We start from the raw sequence: 17,782 nt of genomic DNA, 5'->3' as shown, positions 1-17,782 counted from the left end.
ACATTTTCAAAGCTGTTATACAACCTAATATACTGCATATCAAACTTCTGTACCCCATTCCCCAGAGCCAGACACTCCATGAAATGTGACGGACAGTTGGCTTACCTTACTACAATAGGGACAGTCACCAAAGAGGACATTGAAGCTCTGTCTGCTGGTGCTCAGCCCCCTCAGCCACTGCATGAAAGAGTGTGTTGGACAGCATCAGTGCACACATGCCGGCCGCCCCAGACTGACTCTGCCTTGTTTTGTTTATGAAAGGGAAACCTCGTCTGAGCCCATGCCCAATTATTATTACATTGAATAACTGGGAAATCAGCATTAAAACTTGGTATGTAAATTCCTAGTATAAGCAAATTATGTGCCCTTTAAGACTTGGCTGACGATTACGCACTTTAAATGCAAAATAGACACACAGAGACTCATGCAAGTTCCTGGGGTTCACATACCTAAGCCAATTAATGACCTATCAACAATTACTTTATAAAATATATCTTAGGGTTTCGAGATTCTCATCTTAGCTCAACAATGGGTTAATTTTCACTGCACTGATTACAAGTATAAGGCAACAGTTTTGAAAAATAGGAAAGTACAGATTCCACTAGAATTTCCCAAGTAGACCTGGTATTTCTTGATTGTCTGAGGTAAAATGACTGTTCCTAAGTTTCCCATTAAGAAAGGGCAAACGGCACCAACTACATACTAAACCTATGTCAAAAGGGAGAGACTGAAAGCTAATGGCATTTCCCCTGTAAGGTGCTATGGATGCAGACAGTTAATCATATGAGCTGTGTCCTACAGGAATGAAATGACTGGGAGATGAAGGCTACCATAAGTCATGTAGGAAAGATAATAAAAAGCTGAGAGATGCTCAGCTCACAGAAACCTTTGGGTTTTCAAAGGAGAATTGCTGTATTTAGTCTATACTTATATGCAGTCTGTAAAGGAGTATGCACTACTTCCGAACTTCCTCACTCCATTCCCGTCTCATCGCCCTCATCTGGCAGATTTAGAGAATTTGCATAGTGGTGGAAGACTAGGAAGATTTTGGTTATACCTACCACCAGTTTATTATGGGTTAATATTGCTATTCGCGAGTGTGTTACTGGTTTTCTCCCTGGGATTCTCTGGCACACTCAATAGAATCCAAGATGAAGAAATAAAGCCCATGAGCATCTAAAATTAACTAGTAGTAGGGGGTTGTGGCAAAGGAGGAAAATACCTTTAGTAAACAGACTTTAGACTCTATTTCATATGTACATGGCTGCCAGCTTTACCTCATACAAGCACATTTGATGGAAAGGCTGTCCACACTGGGGATTATCACATACTTGATCAGGAATGGCACCATTAAGGTGATGGGCATAACAGATTCCACAGTCCATACTAAAGTCCTTCAAAAGAGAAGTTTTTGTTAGCACGTCTGTTTAATGAGCATGTGGTAGATTAGAAAGAAAGAATAGCACTACTTAATATTTGTTTTTATATCTGTTTTACAAACCATGTTTCTGTATTGTGGAACATACAGGCAGGTTATACCACCTAGTCATTTGCTTAGTGCTTCCCTTGTGCACTCAAATACACACAGATTTCATCTTTGGCTGGCAAAATGTTTGCATGTTAGCAGTTTTTCCATATACATAATCATGTCTGTGTATACACAAAGACAGATCTGACATCAGCTAGTGAACACAAAATTGCACAATTCTACAACAGAGGGAAAAGAAAACCATCGCCATCATTTAGGGTTGATCGCAGTGGCTCAGTCCAAAGTCAGCCCTGCCTTCATTATCTTTACAGTACCAATGGAGCTGCTCGCCATTGAAAACCACTGCTGCTCTCCACAAACTTACGGCAAGCTTAAAACTGTACTGTAAGCTATCCATAAGCCGACAGTACAAAAAATATCAAAAATCCCATTAGTGTTCCTTCCTCTGTACTTTTCATATGTGTAGCTGTCATTAGGCACCTGCTGCTGAAGACCATGAACAAAGCCCATGTAACTTACCTAGCGAAGGCTAACAAATTCAGTGATGCCAATGTTACTACCTAGCGGAGGCTAACAAGTTAAGTGATGCCAATGTTCCCACCTAGCGGAGGTTAACAAGTTCAGTGATGCCAATGTTCCCATCTATCGGAGGCTAACAAGTTCATTGATAGAAATATTTTCTTGTAACTGAGGTCTGTGTTACAAAATTCCTGCAAATTTTTTAAGAGAAGCATTTAAATTTTATTATTCACAAAATGTAGTCTATTAAAACAATAATTAAACTTACAGATCCTTCCAAGACAGTACGAGCTGGAAAGTCAATTTCTAAAACATCTTTCAAATTTTGTAAGAGACTATTTTCTGGATCCCTGAAAAAGAAAATGCAGAGAAAAAAAAATTCCCTATAAAGTTTGTTAAGGCACAGAACAGTACCAATTACAGTGCCAAGGTACCTACCATAAATGTATGTTCCCACTCATCTTGATTCCCAAGGGTTTTATCACTGTGAATATTAAAAAGAGGGGAAAAGTTTTAATAATTTAGGCTTGGTTGATCTTCTTTTGCAAAGACATAACTGCTACAGTATTTGTTTTGCTAGTTGGCTTAAAATGTAAATTATCTATTAACTAAAGTACATAATTCAGAATGAGAAATCTATAGAACAATGGTAGTATTAATATTTTTTGAATATTTAATGTTAGGCAGGATTTTATGAATCTGTTCCAGATCCTTAACTTTAAGATCTCATACCATGGTCAGCTCCAAGAAAGCAGAACTCAGGAAGCATGGTAGGGTGCCTGGGGTCTACCTCTATGTTGATGGAAACATTATGCCCTGAAATGAAAGAAGAGGCTTTTAGATGTGGGCAGCTCATCAAGCAAGCCAGTACAAAATCAGGACGTGCTGACCTGGCGACCTATTTTACTCTTAGGAAAAACTAGCCAAATTGACTTTTATTTTTGTTTTTATTTTAGTGTTGTGTAGAGGTAAATATACTATTTTTTTTATTTTTTAACAGTGAGAAGTATTTTTGAAATTATGACTATCATTAAGGATTCAAGGACCTCAAGTTTCAAAAGACAAGACCAAAATTTATATGATGAACTTAAATTGATATTCTGGTAATTATGTTCCAGTAAAGTTTAATAAAAAAAAATCAGTGGAATTATAGAGGCCTTTAATATATAAAAAACCATATACTTAATAATGAGCTAAATTACTTTTTATAACTTTCTTTACAAACTTAATATTTCATATAATTATGGTCAAAAGTAAGAAAAGCTAATGATACAACTGTTAAAAACTGACATGTCTAAGAAAACTTGCATAAAAACTTAGTGAATATGCTTGACACAAAGCTGAGACTTTTCTTTGTAAGTTAACAAATGTTTAATTCATATAAAACAGATGTTTTTCTTACTTAATAACTCAAAGAAGCTATTTTTGAAGCTAAGAAAAATGACTTCACTTAGCACTAGATTTTCTTACAAGTTTAACTCTACTGAGTATGTACAAATTCCACCAGTTGGTGAAGGTTTGTGGTATAGTAAAGATCAATTTGAACTCATTTTTTATAACAGAAGTGGTATGGTAAATTCTCTAAGCTTTTTGATAAAGTTGGAAATAATAAATTTAAATACACAAACAGGCAAAAAGAAATGGTGAAAGTGAAACAGTAATACGTGGTGTAGTCAATTCAATGAGAAAAGTTAAAATTGCCGACTTTATTTGCCAGTACAGGACACACACTTTTTTATTAGCCTAGAGCAATGTTGTCTGCTAAAGACCAGAAAATGCTGTCTCTGAGGCAATGGCTGTAGGAACACATCTTTCAACTCAAAGGTTGGCCCGAAGACAGCAAATCATTGCCTGAAGCAGGAGGAAGAGCTAAAAGTAAATACACAGAATGAATACAGCTTGGCTGTTCAAGCCAAACTATGAGAAATCTACTAGAAAGCATAGTTCAAGGATAATTATTTTAACGGGGGCCATGGTGATTGCAAATCATGACATTTCTCTAAAGAATGTTTTCACTCTTACCATCTACTTGCCAACAAATATATTATAGTTGGTTGATTATTCCAAATTAAATACTATTAGACTTTCCCAGACTGGAAAGTAACACTATTGCTAGTAAAGAGCTGCATTCCTATACTCTCCTGTTATGCTGTATAGAAAGTATAGGCGCCGTTCACTGACTTCAGTCGGATTCACATAACTGTTTCAAAATGTCTACTGGAACATATTCTTTACAATAGCATTTAACCAGACTCAAAAAAAAAAAGAAAAAATATTAAATGAGCAGACCAGAAGCAAATATATAACGTACTGAGAAATACAGTTTAAAAATCTAAAATCTTTACAGAGCTTGAACTCTAAAATAAAGAAAACAGCCATCTGCAGGCTACAGACCATGGGAACTGCACACATGCCCTGTACTTACAGTAAAGGAAGAACCCATCACCTCACAGCTCACTTGGTGCCCTGGAACTAGCTTTTGTAGACCAAGCTGCCCTCAAACTCACAGAAATCCACCTGCCTCTACCTCTCAAGTACTGGGATTAAAGGCATGTGCCACTACTGCCTGGATTTTCCCTCTATTTATTATCAGAAAGTATTGCCAAATTTTGGATTCCACAGAAGATGAAGACATCATTATTTCTAACACAGGCTTCTAGTCTATGTAGCATTCATTTTGAATTATCTGCCCCACAATTTCTGCTAACTAATGTTAATTAAAATGCTATCTGAATGTGGCTTCCAATGTATCATCACCTTCTGAAACACCTTAGCACATGCCTTTTCACCAAGAGCAGTTACTATTAACCATGGAGTGTAATATGAGGGCCGGCTTGTTGGGGTATCTGTTCCTGCCCGGTACCCCACAGCCAGCAACTCCCAAGGAAAATGAATCACACAGAGATCTCTATAAGTTATAAAGCTGATTGGCCTATTAGGTCAGGCTACTTACTAGCTCTTATAACTTATGTTACCCCATTACCCTTATCTACGTTAGCACATGGCTCAGTACCTTTTCCAGCGGGGCAGCTTACATATTTCCTCTCCAGTGGTCTGGGCAGAACTGGGGAGGGAGCTTCCTGCTTTCCAGAATACTCCCAGTCTCTTTGCTCCACCCTTACTTCCTGTCTGGCTTTCCCACCTATACTGCCTGCCTGGCCAATCAGTGTTTATTAAAATATGATTGACAGAATACAAACAATTCTCCCACACCAATGGAGTAATAAAAATCAGGTTTTAGTTCCAAGAGTTTCAAAAACTGACTCCATATAAAGAAGTTTCATCTAAGATTTTAAATGCCATTTTCAAACCCATTTTTGCAAACAATATAAAATAAAGTTGGACACCTGAAAACATTCTCATCCTCCTTCCCTACCCAATGCAATCCTGCGTGCTGTTGCACTCCGCGGAGGTTTTTCTGGTTCCAGAACCCAGGTCTTCTCATCAATTTCATCCATAACATCCCAGAATGCCTTCAGTGAGTCCAGTGCCGCCAGGAACTGACTGTGGACATTTACCAAGGAGCTCTGTGAAAGGCAGAAGCTGGGAAGTTAATGCACTCCAGAAATAGTTGATTGGCTTCCACTCAAAACAGTGCACTCGGGCCTCTGTGGCTGTCTCTCTTCCCCTAGAATGTGAACTGACAGAATCACGCCTCCTTGCTGTTCATACTTTACCCCAGTTAGCATTAGTATGACCTGTGTCATGCACGGGTCTACAGATTATCAGGAATGGTCTTTATATAACCACATGGCACATGCTATCAAATGAACAGAAATCACACAAAGTGAAGTATATATGAATAAACATATTGATGTTTATCATACGCAATGCACTGGGCATACACCTATAATTTTACTAAAAATTATTATTCTTTTTCACTACAAAAAGAAATTAAACACAGTGGTATTTTTGATTGGACTATCTTTAAACATTAGCAAATTAGCGAGCTTTGCAGAGCTAATTAGTACAAAAGTATGAAGATGCTTTTTGTTGTATTTTACTTGTTTTTTACTGAGCTGAGCATTCAACCAAAACCACAGACCATGCTAGTCAAGTGTCTGCTACTGAACATTATCTCCAACCAAGGTTTGCATTTCCTTATACTTCACTAAATAAGCCATGATTGATTTTAAAATATAATTTATATTTTTCCTTTAGGAAAGGAAAGTGTTTCTCATAAAATATTGTGATGATTTAAAAGATACAACTATTTGCTAAAAGTTTTTATATAGCAGTTTAAAAAAGAATTAGGGCTTTACTGTCTCAAATAATCAGGATGTATACCAACTCTGATATCAGTACAGATGTATTCATTCAAAAGTAGTGACAAGGGAAGCAGAGTGTCCCTTAGACGCCGGTGAGTGGACATCCTCACAATCACCATCCCATCACTGCACTGTAGAGTTCAATGCCTTGTTGGCTCCGTTAGCAGAAATGGCTTCATATCGTCTAAACTACTGAGTTTCAAGGATGGGGTTAGAGGATAAGAATGGAAACTAGACCTTATGTCTGAAAATAACCTTTCAAACATGAAGGGGAATGTCTTTATGGCATGCCACACTGAGGTACAGATGTAAGTAAAAGAGAAACTCACTGAATTAAACTATACAACTAGTTCTAAAATCAGTATGTCTGGCCTTCCCCTTGTCCCATCTAGATCGACATCAGTGTATTTAAAATCTGTGACTTATTTCACTGTTTACCTAATGTTTAACTCTATTCAAAAGAAATGAAAAGGCATTTTTATAGTAGTGTTCTTTACTTGAAAGCATTTATAAACACATTGGCCATTTCTCCTACATACAAAAATCCTAACTGCATTATGAACAATATACTTTTAAAATGAGAAAACAGCAGTTTATGGAAGAGAAAAAAAAAACAAATAACCTTCAGACCAGATGTAGATGGCAAAAAAAAAAAAAAAAAAATTGAACCTTAAGCCAGGAAAACCACTATGGGACTTCACTAGAGGGACTTGCAGAGTAAGTGCTTCAATCCTAGATACACACTCACTCCAGGCAAAGAGACTGGAGTAAAACAATTCCACCAACCAAAATGATGGAGGAGGGTTATCTGTCTATTGTGTTATTTTCATTGGTCAATAAAGAGACTGCCTTGGCCCCTTGATAGGACAGAAAATTAGGTAGGTGGAGTAAACAGAACAGAATGCTGGGAAGAGGGCTATGAAGCAGAAGCCATGGAGCCAGCCACCAGGTCAGACATGCTGAATCTTTTTTGGTAAGCCACCACCTCGTGGTGCTACACAGATTATTAGAAATGGGTTAATATCAAGATATGAGAGTTAGTCAGTAACTAACTCTCTAGAGATAATGGGCCAGGCAGTGCTTAAATGAATATAATTTGTGTGTTGTTATTTCTGGGACCAAGCTAGCCGTGCGGGAGCCGGGTGAGGCAAAAAGCATGTCTGCCCGCAGCCCCTCACTACACCAAAAGCTAGAAAACAGATTCTCAAGTTGTTCAATTTGGTTGTCAAATCACACACAAAACCTTACTTTGAAATTATTCAATTAAAATACTAAGTTATTTCAATACGTTACCAATAATACTTACAAAGATGTACCAAAAACAAAACAAAACAAAAAACAGTGTGGCAAAAGTTAAAGTAAAAATTCATTAAGTTTTACAAGGGAAATAAGGTATATATTTTTTGAAATCAAAGAGCCAACTCTTTATTTTGTAATGTGAACAAGTTTAGATGTCACCAAAACTACTGCTATAGTTGATATAGTGGTATTTTAATAAAGCCTATCAACTTGAAATATGCAATAAAAAGTGAAAACTTAAGTCAAATGTAAGTGAAACTATGTTAGTAATAGCTACACTACGATAAACCAAAGCCAAGCCCACTGCTAGGAACATGCATGAACCTGAACGCATGGGCTGAGGATGGGTGTGGAAAAGTCACACCCCACTGAACAAATCTGGGATTTCATCTATTTCCAAACTAAAGACATCCCTACCTTACAATCTAGCAATTCCACTTCAAGAGAAGTGAAAAACTGAACACACAGTCACACAGCTACACAGATACCTAGTGCAGCCATGTTCACAAAAGCCCCAAACCTATAAAAGTCCAGATGCCCTGGAAAAGAAGGAGAGAGAAAGCTAACAGGAATAAACTCTTCATCTTCACCATCACACGCATGAATTTCAAAACTAAACTAGGGGAACAAAGCCTACACAAAAAAGCATGCACTGTATGCTGGGTTTTGTTTGTTTTTTTCTCTTTACTCTTTACTCTTTTGGCCCTTAGGTCTTTGGGGGGCTCTTCTGTTTTTTTGATCTTTGGGGAGCCTACCATCCAGCTCCGAAATCGATAATGGGGGTTATTATTATTTATAATTATATATAAATTTATAAATGCCTGGCCTCCACTTGGCTTGTTTCTAGCCAGCGTTTCTTAAATGATCCCGACTACCTTTTGCCTCTGGACTTTTTCCTTTTCTTCTTTATATCTTACTTTCACTCTTAGCCCATGGCTGACTGAGTAGCTGGGTGGCTGGCCTCTGACGTCCTCCTCTCCTTGTACTCTCTAGCTTCTTCCTCTCTCCTCCTTTCTTCTTCTATTTATACTGTGTCTGTCAGCCTTGGCTATCATTTCTCCTGCCTAGCTATTGGTGGTTCAGCTCTTTATTAGACCATCATGTGTTTTAGACAGGCAAGGTAGCACAGCTTCATAAAAGAATTCAATATATCTTTGCATCATGAAGACAAATGTTCCACAGCATAAACAAACAAACAAAAAACCACATTTTAAAATAATATTCTACAACAGTGTGTCTCTTTAAATGATGTTTGAAACAGGCTCAATAAACTTTAACCTAGGTTTCACCGGACCCCTCCCTGCCCCCACTGCTGCTGCCTTTTTGTCTCCTGGGTCCTGTAAACACCAGCTAGCCCTGCTGCAGTGCTGAGAAGTTCTATCCAGAGAGGTGAGTGGGTACTTGTCTGGGCTCTCTGTCCCAAAAGAGAGCACAACTCCTCCCCCCTCAGCTTCTGCGGCAGGGTCTTCGGTGTCCCACGGGACCCCACCCACCCCCACTGCTGCCGCCCTTTTGTCTCCGGGGTCCTGGAAACACCAGCTAGCCCTGCTGCAGTGCTTAGGAGTTCTATCCAGAGAGTGCTGAGGAGTTTCATCCAGAGAAGAGGAGATGGGCAGGAGCCAATGCAAGAATTCCTCCAACAACCTGAAAGGCAACATGACATCTCCAGAATCCAGGGATCACGAAACTAGAAGAATTGAACACCCTACTCCAGAAGAAATAGAAGAAATCGACTCTAAGCAGATCTTTATGAAAATAATAGAGGAACTTAAACAGGAGGTGAAAATCTGCCGTAAAGAAATGGAAGATAAGTATAACAAAAAGATTGAGGAAATTAGTAAAGAAATGGAAGAGAAATATACCAAAAAGTTTGAAGAAATGAGTAAATCCTTAAATGAAATTCTGGGAAACCAAGAAAAAACAATCAAACGGGTAATGGAAACAGTTCAAGATTTGAAAACTGAAATGGAGTCAATGAAGTAATCACAAGCCGAGGGCCGGCTGGCTATGGAAAATCTAGGTAAACAGAGACTTCAGAATCAAGCATAACCAACAGAATACAAGAGATAGAAGAAAGAATCTCAGACCCTGAGGACACCATAGAGAAATTAAACACTCTGACAAAAGAAAACAGAAAATCCAACAAGTTCTCATCACAAAACATTCAAGAAATGTGGGACACAATAAAAAAACCTAATCTAAGAATAATAGGAGTAGAAGAAGGAGAAGAATTGCAGATCAAAGGTCCAGAAAATATATTCAACAAAATTATAGAAGAAAACTTCCCCAACCTAAAGAACGATATCCCTATGAAGGTTCAAGAAGCATACAGAACACCAAATAGGCTGGATCAAAAAAAAAACATCCCCTCGCCATATAATAATCAAAACACAAAACATTCAGATTAAAGAGAGAATATTAAGAGCTGCAAAGGAAAAAGATCAAGTAACTTGTAAACCTATCAGACTTACACCAGACTTCTCTATGGAAACCATGAAAGCCAGAAGGTCCTGGATAGAGGTACTGCAGAAACTAAGAGACCATGGATGCAAGCCCAGACTACTTTATCTAGCCAAGCTATCGTTCACTATCAACGGAGAAAACAAAATATTTCAGGATAAAAAAAAATTAAACAATACGTCACTACAAATCCAACCTTACAGAAAGAATTAGAAGGAAAATCACAACCCAAGGAATCCAAAATTCCTAACACCGCCTACAATAACTCAGACATCTAGCGACCCTTCACAAGCAGAACTCAAAGAAGGGAAAAACATACACTCCACTACCCCACCCCCCCAAAAAAAAAAACCGGAGTCGAGTCAACAACCACTGGTCATTAATATCACTTAATATCAATGGACTCAATTCACCTATAAAAAGGCAAAGACTTAGAGATTGGATACGAAAACAGGATCCAACATTCTGCTGTTTACAAGAAACACACCTCAACCACAAAGACAGACATCTACTCAGAATAAAGGGCTGGGAAAAGGCTTTCCAAGCAAATGGACCTAAGAAACAAGCAGGTGTGGCCATTCTAATATCTAACAAAATTGACTTCAAACTAAAATCTATTAGAAGAGATAGAGATGGACATTTCATACTCATAACAGGAACAATTCATCAGGAGGAAGTCTCAATCCTGAATATCTATGCCACTAATATAAAGGCACCCACTTATGTAAAAGAAACACTTCTAGAACACAAGGCAGTCATCAAACCACACACACTAATAGTAGGAGACTTCAACACACCTCTCTCACCAATGGACAGATCAATCAGACAGAAACCCAACAGAGAAATAAGAGAATTATTGGAGGTATTGAATCAAATGGACTTAACAGATATCTATAGAACATTCCACCCAAATAGGAAAGAATATACCTTCTTCTCTGCTGCCCATGGAACCTTCTCAAAAATTGACCACATACTTGGTAACAAAGCAAACTTACACAGATACAAAAAAATATTAGTAACCACCTGTGTCTTGTCAGATCACCATGGATTAAAGTTAGAATTCATCAACAATGCTACACCCAGGAAGCCAACAAACTCATGGAAGTTGAACAGTCAACTATTAAATCACCCCTGGGACAAGGAAGAAATAAAGACAGAAATCAAAGTCTTTCTTGAATTTAATGAAAATAAAGACACAAAATACTCAAACCTATGGGACACTATGAAAGCAGTGCTAAAAGGAAAGTTCATAGCACTAAGTGTCCAATTAAAGAAAATGGAGAAAGCACACATTGGAGACTTAACAGCACACTTGAAAGCTCTAGAAAAAAAAGAAGCTGATTCACCCAGGAGGAGTAGAGACCATGGAAATAATCAAACTGAGGGCTGAAATCAACAAAATAGAAACACAGAAAACAATCCAAAGAATCAATGAAACAAAAAGCTGTTTCTTGGAGAAAATCAACAAGATTGACAAACCCCTATCCAAACTAATCAAACGGCAGAGAGAGAACATGCAAATTAATAAGATCAGAAATGAAATGGGGGACATAACCACAGACACAGAGGAAATTCAGAGAATCATAAGATCTTACTACGAAAGCTTATATGCCACAAAGTTGGAAAATGTAAAAGAAATGGACAGTTTTTTAGATAAGTACCATATACCAAAGTTGAACCAAGAACAGGTGAACAATCTAAATAGACCTGTTAGTCGTGATGAATTAGAAGCTGTTATCAAAAATCTCCCTACCAAAAAAAGCCCAGGACCAGATGGTTTCAATGCAGAATTCTACCAGAACTTCCAGGAAGAGCTAATACCTATACTCCTTAATGTATTCCACAATATAGAAACAGAAGAATCATTGCCAAACTCCTTTTATGAAGCTACAGTTACCCTGATACCAAAACCAGACAAAGACACAACCAAGAAAGAGAATTACAGGCCAATCTCACTCATGAACATCGACAAGAAAATTCTCAATAAAGTACTGGCAAACCGAATCCAAGAACACATTAGAAAAATTATCCATTATGATCAAGTAGGCTTCATCCCAGAGATGCAGGGCTGGTTCAACATATGCAAATCTGTCAATGTAATCCATCATATAAATAAACTGAAAGAAAAAAAACCATATGATCATTTCATTAGATGCTGAAAAAGCATTTGACAAAATTCAACACCCATTTATGACAAAGGTGTTGGAGAGACTGGGGATACAAGGATCATACCTAAATATAATAAAAGCAATATACAGCAAGCCGACAGCTAACATCAAATTGAATGGAGAGAAACTCAAAGCCTTTCCACTAAAATCAGGAACACGACAAGGCTGTCCACTCTCTCCATACCTCTTCAATACAGTGCTTGAAGTTCTAGCAATAGCAATAAGACAACATAAGGAGATCAAGGGGATTCGAATAGGAAAGAATGAAATTAAACTTTCGTTATTTGCTGACGATATGATAGTGTACATAAGCGACCCCAAAAACTCTACCAAAGAACTCCTACAGCTGATAAACACCTTTAGTAATGTGGCAGGATACAAGATCAACTCCAAAAAAATCAGTTGCCCTCCTATACACAAAGGATAAAGAAGCAGAGAGAGAAATCAGAGAAACATCACCTTTCATGATAGCCACAAATAGCATAAAATATCTTGGGGTTACTCTAACCAAGGAAGTGAAAGACCTATTTGACAAGAACGTTAAGTCTTTGAAGAAAGAAATTGAGGAGGATACCAGAAAATGGAAAGACCTCCCCTGCTCTTGGACTGGGAGAATCAACATAGTAAAAATGGCAATTCTACCAAAAGCAATCTATAGACTCAATGCAATTCCCATCAAAATTCCATCAAACTTCTTCACAGACCTTGAGAGAACAATAATCAAGTTTATATGGAAAACAAAAAACCCAGGATAGCCAAAACAATCTTATACAAAAAAGGAACTTCTGGAGGCATTACCATCCCTGACTTCAAACTCTATTACAGAGCAACAGTGTTGAAAACAGCTTGGTATTGGCATAACAACAGAGAAGTCGACCTATGGAATCGAATAGAAGACCCGGGTATTAACCCACAAACTTATGAACACCTGATTTTTGACAAGGAAGAGCTAAAGGTATACAATGGAAGAAGGATAGCATCTTTAACAAATGGTGCTGGCATAACTGGATGTCAACCTGTAGAAAAATGAAAATAGATCCATATCTATCACCATGCACAAAACTCAGGTCCAAATGGATTAAAGACATCAACATTAATCCGACCACTTTGAACCTGATAGAAGAGAAAGTGGGAAGTAGTCTACAAGATATAGGCACAGGAGACCACTTCCTAAGCAGAACCCCAGGAGTGCAGACAATAAGAGAAACAATGAATAAATGGGACCTACTGAAACTGAGAGGCTTCTGTAAAGCAAAGGACACTGTCAGTAAGACAAAAAGGCTACCTCCCGACTGGGAGAAGATCTTCACAAACCCCTCATCAGACAAAGGTCTGATCTCCAAAATATACAAAGAACTCAAGAAATTAGACACTAAAACTCTAATTAACCCAATTAAAAAATGGGGTACTGATCTGAACAGAGAATTCACAACAGATGAACTTCGAATGGCCAAAAGGCACTTAAGGTCATGCTCAACCTCCTTAGCGATCAGGGAAATGCAAATCAAAACCACTCTGAGATATCATCTTACACCTGTCAGAATAGCCAAACTCAAAAACACCAATGATAGCCTATGCTGGAAAGGATGTGGAGTGAGGGGAACACTCATCCATTGTTGGTGGGAATGCAAACTTGTGCAGCCACTGTGGAAATCAGTGTGGCGGTTTCTCAGGAAACTGGGAGTCAACCTCCCTCAGGACCCAGCAATTCCACTCTTGGGAATATACCCTAGAGATTCCCTAACATACTACAAAAGCATTTGTTCAACTATGTTCATAGCAGCACTATTTGTAATAGCCAGAACTTGGAAACAGCCTAGGTCCCTCTCATTAGAAGAATGGTTAAAAAAGGTGTGGAACATATACACATTAGAGTTTTACTCAGCGGTAAAATACAATGACATCTTGAATTTTGCATGCAAATGGAGGGAAATAGAAAACGCTTTACTGAGTGAGGTAAGCCAAACCCAAAAAGAGTAACACGGTATGTATTCACTCATAAGTGGATTCTAACCATAATTAAAGGTCTTTGAGCCTATTATTCGTGATCCTAGAGAAGCTAAATAAGAAGATGAACCCGATGAAGATTATTTAGCTATCCGCCAGGAGGTAGGAAATAGACAAGAGTCCCAGGTAACCTCGGGTGCATGGGGGGGGGTGTGTGGGAGGGTTGTTGGAAGGGGAGAGGGTTAGAGAGAAGGGAGTAGGGGAGGAATGGGGAAAGCTCGGTGGACCGGGATGGGGGGAGGGAGGAAGGATGAACATGGGATCAGGGAAGAATATATTTCAACTAAGGGAGTCATTTTAGGGTTTACAGGAGACTTGATTATATATGGGATCCCAGGTCCAAGGAGAGATCCCAGATTGTTCTCTGGACAGAGGAGAGGATGCCTGAACCGGCCTTGGCTCATAACAATACTGATGAATATTTTGCTTATCACCATAGATCCTTCATCTGGTGATGGATGGCGATACAGACGGAGACCCACATTGGAGCACCGGACTGAGCCCCCCCAAGGTCCAAATGAGGAGCAGAAGGACGAAGAAAATGAAAAAGGAAATAAGGACTGCGAGGGATGCTATCACTCACTGATACAAGGGGACTGATCTAATGAGAGTCTACCAAGGCCAGTTGGATGGCGACTGAACGAGCACGTGATCCAACCAGATTCTCTGAATGTGGCCGGATTCTCTGGATGTGGCTGGCCTGGAGTCTTTCTGAAAAGCCATTCACAATGGCACTGGGACTTGTTTCCTCTGCATATACTGGATTTTGGGGATCCAGTCTGTTTGGATACTCACCTTCCTGGACCTGGAGGGAGGGGGGAGGAGCTTGAACTACCCACAGGGTGGGAGACCCTAACTGCTCTTGGGGATGGAGAGGGAGGAGGGGAGAGAGTGGGTGGAGTGGGCGGGTGTTGGGAGGAGGGGCGGAAATGGAAACTTTTGCATTTTAATAAACTTTGAGAAAAATAAAAAATAAAATTTATAAACCGTGAAAAAAAATAAACTTTAACCTAACCCTAACCTAATTAAAATCTATAGAAGTGATGAGAACAAACTGGTACCTGCCAGGACTCTGGTATTACAGGAAACTATTTTTCCAATTGTACTGAAATTAAATGTGCCTGAAATAAACTGCCTGATGCCAGACTATAGAAGTCTGAACCAATATCAACTACTGACTTGTGTTTCCTGGTGTAACACAATCTCTTGTGCACAAGGAGACATAATTACACCCCAACTCTTCTAAGTACATGGCATTTCTTCCAGGTAGATGGGTTTTAAAGACAGGTTATCTGAGGGCCTAGGGGACGATCTGGTATGGCCTCAGTAATACAGATAGCACAGAGGCCAGCGAGACTATGAGACACCTCCAGTCCTGTATGTGTGAGGCTAGGGGAGTTCTCCTTGCAGAGACCCACACATACCTCTGCCCTCATATAAGCGAGCTTTGGGTCTACATCAGAGTTTATGGCCCACCCAATCCCTGACCACCCAGTTAGTTGAGTCCACAAACTGAACAGTCCATGACAAAACCCCACTTTTATTAAATTTTAAATTTTGGATTAAAAAGAACTAGCCCAAGAAGACCCTCATGTCAGTACAGAATGACTGTACCTTTTAAAATTTTTTTATTGTTTTTATGGAGCTATATATTTTTCTCCACTCCTCTCTCCTCCCTTTCTACCCTCTCCTATGGTCCCCATGCCCCCAATTTACTCAGGAGATTTTATCTTTTTCTATTTCCCATGTAGATTAGAACCATGTATGTCTCTCGTAGTTTACTTATTGTTGTTTAGGTTCTCTGGGAATGTGTTTTGTAGGCTGGTTTTCTTTGCTATATGTCTAAAAATCACTTATGAGTGAGTACATAATGATATTTGTCATTCTGGGTCTGGGTTACCTCACTCAATATGATGTTTTCTAGATCCATCCATTTGCCTGCAAATGTCAAGATGTCATCATTTTTTTCTGCTGTGTAAATGTGTAAATGTACCACATTTTCCTTATCCATTCTTCAGTAGAGGGACATTTAGGCTCTTTCCAGGTACTGGCTATGACAAACAATGCTGCTATGAACATAGTTGAGCACATGTCCTTGTGGCACAATTAAGCATCCTTTGGATATATACCCAAAAGTGGTATTACTGGGTCTTGAGGAAGGTTGTTTCCTAATTTTCTGAGAAATCGCCACACTGACATCCAAAGGGGCTGTACCAGTTTGCACTCTCCCCAGAATGGAGGAGTGTTCCATTTACTCTACATCCTTTCCAGCATAAGTTGTCATCAGTGTTTTTGGTCTTGGCCATTCTTATAGATACAAGATGGAATCTCAGAGTTATTTTGATTTGCATTTCTCTGATGGCTGAAGATTTTGAGCATTTCCTTAAGTATCTTTCAGCCATTTTAGATTCCTCTGGGCAAAACCCTTTTTAAAACTGCTTTTTAGCCAGAGTGTTTTATCACAGCATCAAAAAAAGTAACTAATACAGAAACTGGTACCAAAAGTGAAGTGTTGCTGTAATGAACTGACCATGTTGCTTTGGGGAGGATTGCAGGAAGGTTTAGAACTTTGAGAACTACAAGGCACTGAGTCCTGAACTTAAAGGACTGTGCTGTGGGATCTTGGATGATCAGAATGGTGGGAGAAATGCAGACAATGGAGGCCTGACTTGTGAAGTGTCAGAGGAAAGCTAAGGCTCTACAGGGCCATTTGTGAGATATTTTCTTCTAAAAATCTATGGTTGCTGGTCAACTGAAGCTGAAAAATAATCTTTCGTAACAGGAGACCAGCACCACTGAACTGAAATCTGTTCTTTATTAGGACAAAGGATGCTAGTCATCTGGGGCTGAAAAATCAGCTGTGATTAATGAGAGTTCAGCATCACTGAGGTGAAATATCGGGGAAATATTCTCAGGGTCAGGAACAGAAGCTATGGTCTTGGAAGGGCACAACGCCACATCTCAAGTTGGTAATATGTAAGCCATACACCTGGTAATGGTTGGAGGCATGAGAGGTAGTTGGTGGGCTTATGGAGGATGGCTGAGGTCTGTCACTCTGTGATGGGGTCTGTGTCCCTGAAGATGCCAATGGTTAGGGTGCAGCCTCTGCTGCAGCCGAGAAGCCATGATAGCCATGATACTGGAGATGCCAGGACCATGCATGGGATGTCTACCAGGAACAGTGTAAAGTATGAAGTGGAGCTGGTCTGAGCCCACAAGACAAGACAAGCTGTTTGTACACTGGATGACATTTCTGGAGAGATGGGCCACTCAAAACCTTTGGAGCATAGAGGATAATGAGTCTCAAGACTTAGAGATACAGCATTTAGATTTACATTGCTGGAGCTTGGTTCTGCTTTCGCCTAAGTTTTTCCTATGTCCTGGTACTTCCCTTTTGAGTAAGGATGTGTGTGACTTGTTTTCAATTTTATGGGAACCCACAGTTGGGAGACTATGGACTTTTAAGAGACAACAAAGTTTTAAATCAATGATTTTTTTTTAATGGTGGGACTTCTAAATTATTTTATTATATATCATTATATTTTATTATATCAACATAAGTTCGTGGAAAC

At 39.0% G+C, this 17,782-nt stretch overlaps 1 protein-coding gene across 2 annotated transcripts in view; it reads right to left on the bottom strand.

The window, feature by feature from the left end:
• Fancl (FA complementation group L) overlaps nt 1-17,782 on the bottom strand; it is a 99,484-nt gene that overhangs the window by 752 nt on the left and 80,950 nt on the right. For both annotated transcript variants that reach the window (XM_048435392.3, XM_048435390.3), the window contains 6 exons: nt 5,385-5,535; nt 2,741-2,824; nt 2,447-2,492; nt 2,277-2,358; nt 1,278-1,394; nt 106-177 (listed from right to left, as the gene is read on the bottom strand). In XM_048435392.3, the coding sequence (XP_048291349.1) occupies nt 106-177; nt 1,278-1,394; nt 2,277-2,358; nt 2,447-2,492; nt 2,741-2,824; nt 5,385-5,535 (552 nt within the window). The remainder of the gene's footprint in view (nt 1-105; nt 178-1,277; nt 1,395-2,276; nt 2,359-2,446; nt 2,493-2,740; nt 2,825-5,384; nt 5,536-17,782) is intronic.

Source organism: Myodes glareolus, chromosome 8, assembly GCF_982192425.1.
Source record: "Myodes glareolus chromosome 8, mMyoGla1.1, whole genome shotgun sequence".
Lineage (NCBI taxonomy): Eukaryota > Metazoa > Chordata > Mammalia > Rodentia > Cricetidae > Myodes > Myodes glareolus.
This window is presented reverse-complemented; position numbering and strand designations above follow the sequence as displayed.